Raw genomic sequence first — 14,320 nt, forward strand, 5'->3', positions numbered from 1 at the left:
ATCAAAGCTTTATTGCTTGTTCACCTGATGCATCAACAGTTTATTACAAGATATTTTAATAGCCTTCAAACACGGTGACTCATTTTCTACAATAAACTGTTTCTAAAATTTTTGTTAGAGGCAGTTCAAAACTAATTTTCCCAACTTAATATTCAGCGAGGCAATGGAGAAACATTCCTTACTTTTTAGTTGTTGACTACACCATCCCTGGAGGGGCTTAACATCCATGTGGATGTGGCAATTGCAGACATGGGTCAGTGGTGGCCTTGGCAGTGCTGGGGGAATGGGTGGACTCAACGGTCTTAAAAGATCTTTTCAAATCCAAACCATTCTATGATTAGAATAACTTCCAGTAAACAGAATTTCAAAACCAAACTGCCCAGCACAACAACTGACAATCCCCTCTCCACCCAGATTGAGGACTTGGTATGAATAATTTATCTTAATTTTTTTTCCTTATTACTCTGCTATGAATACTACATAAACACGTATTTCTGAAAACAAGGTCTGCAGTAGAAGAGTGATCATCACCACCACTTGTTCTGCTCATGTTTTAGAGTTAACACTACCATGGCAAGGTACCTCTCAAGGACTAATGCACTACCACTTCAGAGCTTTATCGAGACTTTTTCCCTTAGGCAACAAAGCTTTTGTGCTTACTTTGATCAAATTTTCAAAACTCCAGCAGAAGAAAATGTTTTAAGAACAATCACACAAAAAACCCCACATTGCTGACTGGACTGTTTGTGTTATAGCAAATATTGACTACGAACGTATGCTAAAGCATGAAGTTTTTCAGAACTCTTGAATTATTACAGAACTAAAGGTATTGTGTAACAATTCTGCAAGTGGACCAACAGGTTGAAATACTTCTGAATGACAAAAGGAAAAAAAAATCAAACACAATTCCCTTTTGTGCAATTATGTTTCTACATTAATATTTACTTGTACTAAAAAATGAAAGGAAACTCTAAAGTTTAGCATAAATGTGTTATGGAAGCCATCCTAAATTTAAACAAAACCAAGTGCAACTTACAGTGTGTCTTGTTCAGGAACTTCTGTGACTTTTCCATGTCATCATCGGTGTGGCATCAGCTCCCCTTTTGAACTGAGATGAGATGCCGTGCAGCAAAAAATAGGAGGTTAATTTTAAATGCTCTGGGCTTCTCTTGGTCTTTACCTCCAGCTACGTTTTCCTTTCCTGTGAAAATCCATGCAAACCTGGAATTCTCTTGATTTGTTTGTATATTTTCTCTTTACTATTTAAATATTTTAACTATTTAGGTATTCTCTGAATTATATACTACTTTTAGAGTAAGTTGTAAGGCTGCAGAAAATGCTGAGCAAAATTGCAGAGTATCCTTGATTCCAACATGGACTTGATAATCTTGGAGCTCTTTTCCAACCTTAATGATTTCATGATTCTATAAGGCAATTAAAAGCAATGCAGTGCCAATCCTGCATTTGGGGTGAAATTTGGGGTGAAAGAAGACAACTCTTTTATCTTAGTCTGGAAAGGGGAGGCTCTTCCTAAAAAGACACTTTTTGTACAGCAAATTGCTGTGAGTGTCCAGACAGCAGGGAAGGAAGATGCAAACAGTACTCCCTCATTTGACTGAAAATGTGTTTTCCATCTCCCAGGAGTTCTCCCTAGGACCTGAACTCCTCCCTCTCTCACTCCATAATCCACTTTTATTTGCTTCTGCCTTCTCCAGCTTAGGCAGTTCCTAATTCCGTATTAGGTGGACACCACCAAGCAGGTCTGAGAGAAATGCAGAGAGTCTCTCACGCCTTGTCTTCTTTTGCCAGCACCACCCTTGTGAGGGGCAACTGCTGTGGGAAATGTCCTGTACAAACACTGGGTCCATGACTGGAACATCAATTCAGTAAATTTAGTAGTTCATCCCCCATGTCTCTCCATCCACTGTATAAACTAAAGTTTTCCAGAACTTATAATGTGGCCAAGTTCAGACTGGATTATGCCAGCGGAAAATTCATAAAGTTGGTTTAGGGATACTAAAGGCCTATTCAGAAATCAATGCCAGTTTCTCATCCTCATAGATTGCAAGATGTTATCAGAATCTACTGGAAGAGGAGCCCATTAAGCCACATGAACCCCCCCACTGGAATGGTTATGCCTTGACCAAGCTGCAAGAGACTGGAAGTGGCTCTCGACATGGAAGGGATTGTTGGCAGAGCGGGGGCAGCTCGTCAGGACCCTGGACAGCACCGCAGGGAGCCGCCGGTGCACGCTGCCTAAGGGGGACACAGGGATTTTAGGAAGGAAGTGGAAAGTCCAGAGAGTCAGAATCACAGAATGGTTTGCATTGTAAGGGACTTCAAAGATCATCCAGTTCCAAGTCCCCTGTGCCATGGGCAGGGACACCTTCCACTATCCCAGGTTGCTCCAAGCCTCACCCAACCAGGCCTTGAGCACTTCCAGGGATGGGGCAGCCACAGCTTCCCTGGGCAACCTGTGCCAGGGCCTGACCACCCTCACAGGGATGAATTTCTTCCTAAAATGCATTCTTCCACATTGCTTAATGAATTTCCCCCACTTAATACAAAGAAGTCTACACTAAGAACACAGGGATTTCGCAGTCCATACAACCCAATGGCACAGTTCAGGCTTGGTACAAAAACTGAGGGTGATTCTGGGTAGAGCCTCACATTTTCAGTACTTTCTCATTTGCAAATCAAGTGGGATTTTTTTTTTTTTTGATTCTCACTACACAAACACTCACACCAACCTCAAAATACAAATTCACTGTTAAATAAAGGTTGTGACAATGGCATAAACTGCCTCTGACTTTTTTGTTGTTGTATTTAGAAACATATTTTACAAGCAGTTTAGGCAAAAATAACTTAAATCATTAGAAGCATATTCAGAGCTTTACAAACATTTCAGGTTATTTCTCACAATTTAAAGCTCTTCCAGAATCTCTCCACTTACAATGAAAAACCAACTCCCTATTCTCTTTTAATAACAAATGGACCTTAAAAAAAAAAAAAAAAAATCCAATCACTATTGTTCAAAAGCACTCGAAAGCAATAAGATGGTCACAAGACTTGATTTGCCTGTTCTGCCCCTTTACAAACTCACTAAAGCTTGCTTTTTATGACTGATTGCTGTGCTGTATTAATCCCTGAGCATATAAAACGAGTCTATTGGAGACCAGGACTCCACTGAGGGAGGACAGGGAAGCTGTTGTCTTCCAAGAATTAATCCATCCTGGAAAATCAAAAGCCAGCCACTCACAATACAGTAATCAGCATGTTCTCCACTATGAAAGCCATACGTTTCCCTTTTAGAAAACACAACTATTACTCCATTATGTACTGAAACACACAAAACTCTTTTTTTTTTTTTTTTTGTGTTTGTTATTATTTGGCTTATATTTATGGGTTCATGTGTATTCCATTGGTCGGTATACAACCATCAAGTTAAAAAAACCCCACCCTGTCTATTCCCCATTGCTTAAAAAGAAAAACGGACTCCCACTGCTTTTTCCACAACCAAAGTTCTCTCTGGATTTGCTTTGTGAACAGGATTTTAACTCTTTATCACCCCAAATAAAAGGAAATTCTTCACATTTTTTTCCTTACACAGAAAGCATAGAAAGTCCCTTTTCTATTCAGAATAATTTTTTTCTCACTTTGTTAAATTATCTAACATGAATTTCCTAAGTAGTGGCACTAAAATAAAAGTGTTTGAATTTTTTTTAATTGCCAAATGAAGAACAACTTCACTTTATTTCAGATAGTGCCACATTTGTTGGCTCCTTTGTTGGCAAAAGTTCAATTCTTTCCTTTTAAAGTTGAATGATGAAGCCTTCCAAATAACCTCTTTTTTCCCTTTTTTTTGTAAGAGTAGAATTTTTTTTTTTTTTTCCCCCCATTTAGGTGCTAGAAGTACAAATCTTCCATTGTGTTACGGAGGTAAAGATCAAAACTCCCTACAAACCCTGCTGTAAATCTTATGTGACAGTAATGAAAATGCTAAATGAATTCTGGCCTAAACACAATAGTTAAGGCTAAAGGAAATCATCGAGAAACCATGTGCTCAAGAAGAACCACAGTCCCATTTCCATTCAGTCAGCAAAAGACATCTACCTGTATACAACAGCACTTCAACACAATTTTTAATACCCAACAAAATATTCCTGCCAAGTTATTTTTTAAAAAGCAAACAAATTATTTGCTTATATTCATATTTACTCTTTGCTAGAGCAAAGAACACTTTTCTCCCCTCTTTATTTTTTAAGTAAAAAGTCACTAAAAGCAGTAAGAGATTTTTTGTTCCTATTGCCATTATCCCTTTTCAGACATCATTTACTTAATAAACGGCTGTAGACAGGAGTTTTGTATCCTTGCCTTTAAAACCAACAGGTGTATAAAATCCCACTGGGTCAATTCCATAGTCCCACCAGGTTGGCATGGCAGACATCACCATCTTTCTGTTAACTTCAAACGACCTCAGCAGTCCAGCTCTACTCACCATCACTTTTAAGCAGTATGATGTGTTTCTCAGAGTTCCAAGCATTGTGTACTTTTTTCCATTTTTAACTCAAAAATTTAATTGAAGGAGCAAAAGCTCATGCACATTGGATGAAGGTCGGTTACATGTAATTGCAGATTAAGGACATGAACTTGCCCTTCCATTTAGGAGTGGGATTAAATGTCAACAAGAACATGAACATGTTAATTTTGCTGAGACCTCTGAGTTCATGGCTGAAAATAATTCAACGACAGTAACTGTAGACAAGTAACAGCAATATTAAGCTGTAATTCCTGTTTTGCTTGTGCAGGGAGGTTTACATTTTTTGGCTTCCAGGGCAAAGCTATGGCACACACAGAGTTAACTGTGCCCTCCTCCCCCTGCCCCCCAGCTTCACCCCCCTTCTCCCCCATCTCATTCATGCCACATTCCACAGTGGCAGGGTCCAACAACAATATAGGAGGGTACCCAAAATGAAGAGGCAGGGCCTTCTATTCTTCTGCCTCTCTTGAATTAATTAACTGGAAATGAGTTTTGTCAATGTTTTGGAAAGGCAGAGGGGTGAAAAGAAACTGCTAGAATTAATCACAGTGAGAAACTACCTCTTCAGCAGTCTGCCAAAGTTCAGAAAACCCATGAGAAGTGCAAAATAAAAGGAAAGTGGGCTGACTTACCCTCCAAAGGAACAAATAAAATTCAAACAAACACCCAAGTCTCCAAAACAGAGACATGCCCCAGTGCAAAGGAATGCAGCATCTGTTGCCACAACAGCTTCAGCTTTGGTTTTAATATACTTGTCATGAAGACTGATAGGTATCAAGGTAGAAAAGACAGTTTACTAATAATTTAAACAGACAAAAGGCACACTGTGTTTAATTCACTAAATATTTAAGTACATCCAACATTCCCTTGATGCTTATATAAATAGAGATATTTAGATCCCATGACTGAAAATTAGTAACTTTGCTTGTTTAGCCCTGACTCAGCACAGGTCTTTTACATGGAGAAGGCAGCCTGCAAAGGAGCTCATTCTTTGCAGAGTTTTAAAATGACAATTATCTCCAGGTTCAGCAAAGGAAATTATAATTTATATATAATTTCAATACTGCAAATATAACATTCTTCTACTGATGAAAAAAGAAGTCATGAAATTCCAGCCAACTGACAAGAAGGACATTTTTTCAGAAGCTGATTTACCCAGGTACATAGAAAACACACAGATGATCTTTTGTTCACAGCAAAGGGAGGCAGAAGCATCATCTGGCAGTTTTTCTGAAAACAAACAACATTTTCAACAGAGTGGCACTAAAACTGAAAAAACTGATTGCTGGGCAAGGGGAAATATAAGAGAAATACCCTTTTAGCGATCTGACTATTGCTAATATTTTTGCTCAGGAGGGCTTTTTCCTGGCTGACCGCAGAATTAACTTGTCATCTCGTTGCTGTATCTCCAAGCCCATCCTCTCCAGGGCAGAGCTGTCTGCCAGCCCCTTCTGCTCCATCTGCGCGATCAGCGCCTGGTTCCGCTCGTTCTGCTCAGTCAGATTCCGGATGGCATAAACTGCCCACTGGCTCACAACTGTTGGGCAGAGTTAAGGATCATTTATCCAGTTGAAGAATAAACATTGTTTATTTTGATTTATTACTGCATTCACCTCCCCCAGCCCTCCCCAATCCCTTAAACTCAGAAAATTAGTAGAAATCAAGGCTTTGAAAAAGTAAGACATTTACCAAGCGATGACGCTGAACCTGCAAATACTTGCATATGAGGCAATTGAATTTTTAAAAGAGGTATGCCCTTAAACTTCAGGCAAATTTACTAGGGTTTATGTTCAGTCAAAAAAAAAAACCCAAAAAAACCCAAGCAAAGAAAAAATCCCAACCAAATGAACTGCAAGAATTAAAAAGACATACTGTTTTAAACCAAAATTACAGTAAATTGAAATGTTCCAGTGATCTTCCTAGTGAGTTTAAATAAAAAATAAGTCAGTTTATGATCTGAGCACTTCAACACTACACTTCCAAGCACTGGCAAACAAAATAAGCTGTACATCATGTACAGAAAAGATGACTATTATTCTCACTGCAAAAACTGAAGAGATGTAGAAAAAGACAACTTATCCAGGTGAATATCTGAAAATAGCACAAATAATGTCAGAAACACTTAAATTTCTTTGACTTCTAATATTACCTAAACTCAGTCCTTTATGCCTAGGTGCTTTTACACACTTGCCAGAAGAACAGACACTACAATCACTGGCAGGGAGCTCCTGCTGATGTTTAAATGGGCACAAGCTGCAACTCATTCACTTCCCAAGGTGGTCCCTTGAGGCCAGGATTGAGGCACATGTCAGGGACGTAGACAAAGGATTTAAATTCCCAGGATTATCAGCCAGGCATCTTCCAAGAGAACTACAGTGTTCATTTCATGAAGTGTCAGAGATGTTGGTCCCAATTCTGCAGCTGAAAAGTTATGATATAATCTTTCCCAAGTTACCCATACAGGAGCCAAGCCTTTCTGAATCACATGAGTGGTTTGCCTGCAGGGCACCAATTATTTACTACATGTAGCTTCACATCCAGTAGAAGAATATGCATAATTTACTCATCTCCTTGACGTCTTTTGGGTTGGGGAGCATCTGAGCACAGAGATATATGTTCTTGTGGGCATTTGCCAGGGGGTGACAGGAGGGGAAAACTCAGACAGAGAGAACTTCAGACAAAACAACAGAAGAGAGGAACTGGACTTAAACAATCTTACACAACCTCAGCAGAGAGAGAAGGGTTTAGATGAAGAGTAGCTTGGACACAAACAGAAGGGAACAGCCCTGCATTGGCATGTGTAAGTCAAGCAACCTTTTCATAGCAGTTTGTATTTATTTTCAAAATTAAGAAGTCCAGAATGGAAAATCAAAATTAATAAAGCATTAACTACTATGGACCTTTTTTTATTTTCTGATAAACCTCTTTAAACTTCGTCAGGAAGCATGCTGCACGCCTTCTTCATTCAAAAAAATTCCAGTGTGAGGTAGTGACAGAGGAGAAAAATTAAGACCAAAACAAATTATGCATCACATCAAAGCTGTAACAGGTGAACACAACAGAGAATTTCAATATATTCTATTCTGTCAGTGCACCACTACTAGAAATAAGTAAAAGGACAAGTGCCAAGCTTCATTTAAATTACATAAACTTGGTATTTTCTCTGAAGAGTACATTTGAGTATATAAACCTATAAGATGCCAAAATAATAAAATCATGTATGTCCAGACTCTCAGTCATTAGCACCAATGGTGAGAATCAATTTCAGACCAGCAAAGCATGCAAGCTGATGAACACAGATAAACCAAGGCTGACACCCAGCAGGTCTTTTCCAGGTCTGATTTAGGGCATTTCACAAATGCCAGAAAGTAACATCAAGTTCTCCCAGTGAACTGTGAAAAACATCCTACCACCCTCCCTGGCTCAACTCCTGGGATGAGAAGCAGACTTCTCTCGTTGTGTTCCGAAAATACGGCTTCTGCATAAAATACGGCACTTGCATAAAAGCGTATTTTCTATAATATTAACAGCAATTTTCAGAGACTGACAGTTCTCAATCACACAAAGTGCCACACAGACCAAAAATGTACTCTCAAAACTTTTGTGTGTAATAGCCTTGGGAATGATCCTGCTACTATAGTCTTTATGTCCTTCAACACAAACCCGCTGCTAAACCCCATGGCAAATGCTCTTTTCCTATTACCAGATCCATTCATGCTTACATAATATCTAAGACATCCCTATTATCTTATGAACTCTATCACCATTGTGGCATTTATCATTACTGACTACTGTAGCTGAAGCTGCAAAATGGTTTCAATAACATTTTCACTCCTTCAGAAACCCTTTTCTCTGCGTAGGTTTTCCATTGTGACCACAACCATGAATATTCATGATCCCCTTGTTCACATGCTGGGGAAGGATGAGGCCTTTGGACAGCTGGGAGCAGACTCTGGCAGACTTGAGTGTCTGCGGAGATTAAAGCCAGTCCCCAGCTAATACTCACATTACCCTCTTGCTCCTCTCCAAAGACAGAGACACAGAGAGAAAATTAAACATATTCGAGAGTCTCTAATCCTACCTACACTTTAGGCACTTTATTGTATGCTCAGCTTTAGAAAGAGAGCTTCTAAAGTTGCCATAGTTACTACAAATACGAGCGTGAGCCTGTTTGTTGTGAAACTGCACCAAAGAGAAGCAACACAGCAGATCTGATTGCACAGACTCATCTAGATTTTTCCAACTGGGCATATTACGCTCTCAAATAAATTAATATTATAGGCAAGTGAAGAATATGATATTCTGTTGCAGGGAAGAGGGCATACAAAAGGAAGAAAATTAATTTTATTTTGCAGAAGCCTCATCACTAGACTATCTGTGCTCAGGGACCAAAACCAAACATTTCTGTGCATTTATAGCAACACTTTTCCAAAATCCTTCAGTACTACATGATTTGGGATTCCTGTGCTATTTTGACATATACAAAATGCCTTGTCTTCCATACTTAAGTAACATCTTCCCTTCACAATTTAAAATTTAAAGTTGTCCTCTGGGTCATAACTTTGACTGTCAGGGAGAGGGGAACACAAAGAGAAGGGAAGAAAGGTGGAGAAAACTGTCTCTTTTGGATGAAAAATGTTACTATCTGGAAGCCATGAAAATCCATGCCACTAAATCCTGTCTAAGTTCTGCCACTGACTGCAAAGGGAACTTTTCACAATTCTCCCAGTTCTTTTCACTTGGACTCTGCTACAAGAGGTTGCTGGAGTCAATGCAAGATCACAGTGACTGGTTTGTAAGCTTAATGGGGTGTGAAAATACAACGATGTCCTGCCAGGAGCCACTAACCAATACTCCTGGAGAGGAGGACATACAGACCATTTCTCAGATAGAGTGTTCCACCTTCTCATTCTTCGTCCAGTTGGAAGTAAACATCATTGACAAGCCCACTGCAGCCACTAGGACCCCAGTGAATTGTTCTACAAAGCAATTTGGATTCTATGGATGACGGAGAACAGAAAAAATTATTAATGAGGTTGGAAGCTGATGAGGTAGATAAAAGGCAATGCACAACTAATCTTGGAAGTATGTTACATGTTGCTTGAAAAAGGCAAGTTTTAGGAGTTAATTATTATCATTAACTAATACAGGATACTGAAGGGATGACAAGGAGAATGAAATACGTACATCGGTTTTCCTAAGTCCCCTTCACAGTTATTAATACTGAAGGATCTCTAAATGTAACATTCTTAGTGGAGAATTTGATTTATTACATAGTGTAGGGACTTTTTTTTTTAAATTAGACTGTTTGCTGCACTACAGTCAGTTTCCCATAACTAAATTATTACTTAGTAACTTTCTTCCTTACGGGAAATTAAGTCTTATGTGAAAAAGAGGGTATTTGCCCAATCCCATTACCTCATTTAAATAATTTTTTTTTATTAATTAAATAGCCACTACATTCTAATCAAATACAGGAAGAGACACAAAACCTTATTAAGAAAGTCAGCACCCACAGCGGGCTGTTTACGTAATCCATTTCCTAAAGCCACCCAATTTTTCCAGGAGCTATTCTAAAACAAGTCTGCAAGAACTAAAAAACAGAGGTATATGAAAATACACTATTTGTATTATACAATAATTATATTTCTTTCTGGCCCTCAACAAGTAATCCAATTATCACTAGAATGTCTGGAATGAAATACTGAAACATCACTTTGAGCCACTTCCACTTGCAGACCTGACTGAACCACACTGAAAAGACATAAACCATTTTTTCTTTCCAACCTTTCAGTCTTTTCAAGCACTTTTGTTTAACAGCACCTTGAAGATAATTCCTCCCACCACTAAAAGAGGTCTCCAGACAGCTACCACAGCTGTTTGTCATAGCTCAGGGCTGTGACGGACCACACGTGGCAGACAGTCAGGACTTTGGCTCATCATCAGCCAAACTTGCTTACAAAGCTCTATAAGTTTCTTTCCGTCTGAGGTTTTAATAGTTTAATGAAGTTCTAGAAGCTGTGTAAGATCAGAGCAATTCCTTACAACTTCTCTTTATTTTTATGTGACTTCTACCTGTGATCAAGACATTACCAAAAAAGTAATAACAGAAAATGTTAACTAATTAAATGTTTTATTTACTTATTTTCAAGAAGCTAATTTATATTTTTAGAATTAATGCTTTAGACTCGATTTATACTTGGCATTGAATTATGAGCACTGGAAAACAGCTGAAATGTTTTCATCCCAGGATGGAAATCAGGAATTCATCCTATACAAACTTAAAATACTTTGCCTAGAAAGCAGGAAAGTAAGTCTAGAATATTTCAGTTGCCTGTGTTTTCATTTATTCCACAGCTGTTCTTATCACCTGCAATTGTAGTTACCACATTCTGGGTTTAAAGAGCTAGAAATGGGCAGTACTGTATGAGCTGGGAATGTCCCTTCCTCCCCTCCCTGCTTGACTTTGCTCTTGCAGGGCTGACATAGCACAACCCATCTAGTCCAAAAGCATCCAAAATACAGATGCACCACTGGATGCTGGCAGAGGTATTTATTCCTGATCACACTTTTCAGAGATAAGATTTGTAACACCTTACAAAGGGGAATTGAAAGCAGATGTTTCTGCTATGGGCAACTCTCACCTGGTCCAAGGGAGCGGTCAGAGGGTTGGACCCTCCAGTACCAAACAAGGCTCCACCTCCACCACAGCGTGGCAGCAAAGCTTCACTGGACGGCACGTGTGGCACGAGGAGCTTGCAGCCAGCCCTTCCACTCCTCACCTGCAGCCCTCCCCAAAGGAAGCTGCTTCCACAAAATATTCCAGTAAAGACAGAAAGCCTATCCCCAAAAACCCGAACTGGGGTTTGAGGCTCAAATTCCACCCTGCAGAACATTTGACAGAGATTTTAAACTATGCCATCTCAGAACAGACAAATGGGCAAAACCATTTGGTTTAAAGGCATTGAAACACCTTCAATATCAGGGCAATATTCTCTGTAATTCACAGCCTACAGACAACAGGAAACATCCACAGAACAAAATAATTGTACATTAAACACTTTTTCCAGTTCTGAAGTCTTCACTATCCTCCCACGGCAGTAGTGCTCCTCTTGCAGACAAACACCATCCTTCTGGCTACTTGCATTTATCTCACTCTCAGAGCAGTCTACCCATGATTTGCAATGATCAATCCATTTCTAAAGTGTGCCTTGTGGGACAGAGGCTTCTTTAAAATGGGACTTACACCTTCTGTATATCCCAGGCATGTTAAACCTCGTGTACGACTTTCAGTGACAATTCATCCGCTTAAGAACCTGTGGCCAGGAAATACACTTTGAAGACCAGAATGGACTATCAAACCTCTTTTGCCCAACACTTCTGAATTAACACAGATGACCAAAGGTCAGCTCCTCTTGAAATCAAGACTGCCAATTCTGTTTCATGCACAAGACGCTTTCATGACTTTTCTCTGAAAAACTTTCAATGTTGAACTGGAAGATTTCACTGTGTCCCATAAACTGTCCTAGTGGGCAAATATCTCACTCATTACAGCCTGTGATTTATTCCTGGCTGAGATTTGTTTAGAATTGCTTCCCAACCTGGCTTTTCAGCATAGATTAAAAAAAAAAGAAAATTCACAGATCATAATGTGCATTTGGTAAAATATTTTTTGCACGAACTAAAGAAGAAAACCCAACAGATATATTCCAAGGTTTGCATGATTTTTGCGTCCCTTCCCCCAATTTACGTTTTTCAGCATCCTTTTTGAAGGACAGATACCAGAACTAAGTAATAAAATCTTCCAAAATTTGCTGCCTGGCTAATTATAGGTACAGTTTCCCGGCCCTTTGGCTGTGAGTAGTTCAAAAAGAGAAAAAGAACAGCTCACAATATCCAGTTGCTGTATATCTAATACATAATTATAAATATATATGTACATGTAGTATCTGCTGTGCTCCCAGAAGCAGAGTCCAAGCTCTCCAGCCTTTCACATTTTCACACCTTTTCAGTACTGTCCAATACTGTCAGTCAGGGCAGATCACAAGGCTCATTTGAGTTCCAAGGCTTCCCCGTTTTTAACTACATCCTCCCATCAGTGATGTCCAGCTAAATGGCACCCTATGTTCGCTAAGTGGGGTTTACTACTTCAGAAATCTGAAATTTACTGGGACATTTCTTACCTAGAATCATATGGGAAATTTTCTCCCTAGATTTCTGGGTTAACAGTTCTGAGCAGTATTATGCACCCAGATTGCTATTAGCCTTTAATGCCTGCCAACTAAACATTTAATCTATATTCTATGTGCAGCCTTTCATGTTCTGTGGGATTTAAAACCCAGTGCCAGAACATCTTTGGGTCTAGCACTTCAGAGCTACAAAAGCCATAGGACATGTTTAGCTCTGTCAGGCTATTTTTATTATAATGTCTCTTTACGCCAAAACTTACAGAACTTTCACAAAAAATTAAGCCATAAACTCCAGCTTGTTTTCCTTTTCCCTATACTCAGACCTGTAATACTAGCTTAAAACCAAGAATACGACACATTCATTTTTTGCTGCTTAGGCTGCCAATTTTTTTTTAAATTATGACTTACATTTTTAATAGAAACCCATAATTTATGAGCAACTACAAATCATCTGGTTTCAAAACAGAAAGAATCACACTCTTGATCGATCCCAAGCTAGTACTCCACAGTTAGAACAGTCAGCTCTTTCAGTCCCTTCTTTTACAATAATTCCATTTTAAGAGTTCGTAACTAAATCTATTAGCTATCTGTAAGAGGTACCAGAGTTAGCAGGCTGGTATGTTAAAAAGCTTCACCTGCTCTTACCTTAAAACTGCTATTAAAAATGCCTCACCTTTTCTTCTCTTCCCAAGTATGGGAAAAAAAAAAAATGCAACATTCCATTAAGTTGAAACTCATGTATCAAATTACTATTAAAACCTACCACAAACGTTGAGATGTGAAGCAATGAAGCACAGGGGGATGGTAACTGTGCTCACAAACTGGTCATCAGGCAGGCTGTAGTCCTTTAAAATTTCCTGGGACATGGAAAGAAAAAGGCTCCACCTTTACACAGAAATATATTCATGTGTATTTATACACACACATATAGAAATAAACACATTTTCTAAAACAGGAGACAAAAAAAACTTTCAGAAATTCAGCACTGCATTTAAAGGCCCAATCTAATTCATGCCTGAGATGTGGTCAAGCTAATTTTAATTCACCACTCTAAGAGAGATGATGAGTTGAGCTGACACAATTTGGACTGAAGCTCTTTCTCTGTTTAGAAATGTTAGAGATTCATCCAGTTATACAGAGCCAACAAGGACTTTACGCCACCTTATCTTTCAGCACAGTACATGTGTATTTAATTGATTCGGGGTCTCTGAGTAACTTATGTGGCATACCTTGCCCCCTGCTGCTCATGGTCATTTCAAATGTCACTTTATGACAAATAATCAAAACACTGAAGGTAAATGAAACTCCAGTTCCATGGTCACAGACACCAAGTGATGCTCAGTGTGCATCCAAAAATAACAGCCATTAAATAAATGGCTGTTTTGAAAGATGCAACTAAATTACATCCAACTATTTGTTACACAAAATAGCCATTAGCCACAATTCTGTCTACAATTTCAGGGAATGGCTGCATCCTCCAAGAGAAAGGAACAAATCCACAAGGCGAGTGGAAAGGACTGCAAATATATCCTGAGCGAGGAAGGAAAGGTTAGGTTTTAGGAACCATTTGCAAATTGAATGAACAAAGTTT

At 39.0% G+C, this 14,320-nt stretch overlaps 1 protein-coding gene across 2 annotated transcripts in view; it reads right to left on the reverse strand.

Moving 5' to 3' along the window:
* Window positions 1–5,257: 5,257 nt before the first annotated feature.
* ATXN10 (ataxin 10) overlaps window positions 5,258–14,320 on the reverse strand; it is an 86,849-nt gene continuing 77,786 nt past the window's right edge. The window contains exons 11-12 of one of the 2 annotated variants that reach the window (XM_040063335.1): window positions 5,855–6,077; window positions 5,258–5,770 (exon numbers count right to left, since the gene is read on the reverse strand). In XM_040063335.1, coding sequence (XP_039919269.1) covers window positions 5,890–6,077 — 188 coding nt within the window. In that variant the 3' untranslated portion in view covers window positions 5,258–5,770; window positions 5,855–5,889. Of the gene's footprint in view, window positions 6,078–14,320 lie in introns of both variants that reach the window. The other variant, XM_040063334.1, reaches the window with a different exon arrangement.

The sequence above is a fragment of the Hirundo rustica genome, chromosome 4 (genome assembly GCF_015227805.2).
Source record: "Hirundo rustica isolate bHirRus1 chromosome 4, bHirRus1.pri.v3, whole genome shotgun sequence".
Lineage (NCBI taxonomy): Eukaryota > Metazoa > Chordata > Aves > Passeriformes > Hirundinidae > Hirundo > Hirundo rustica.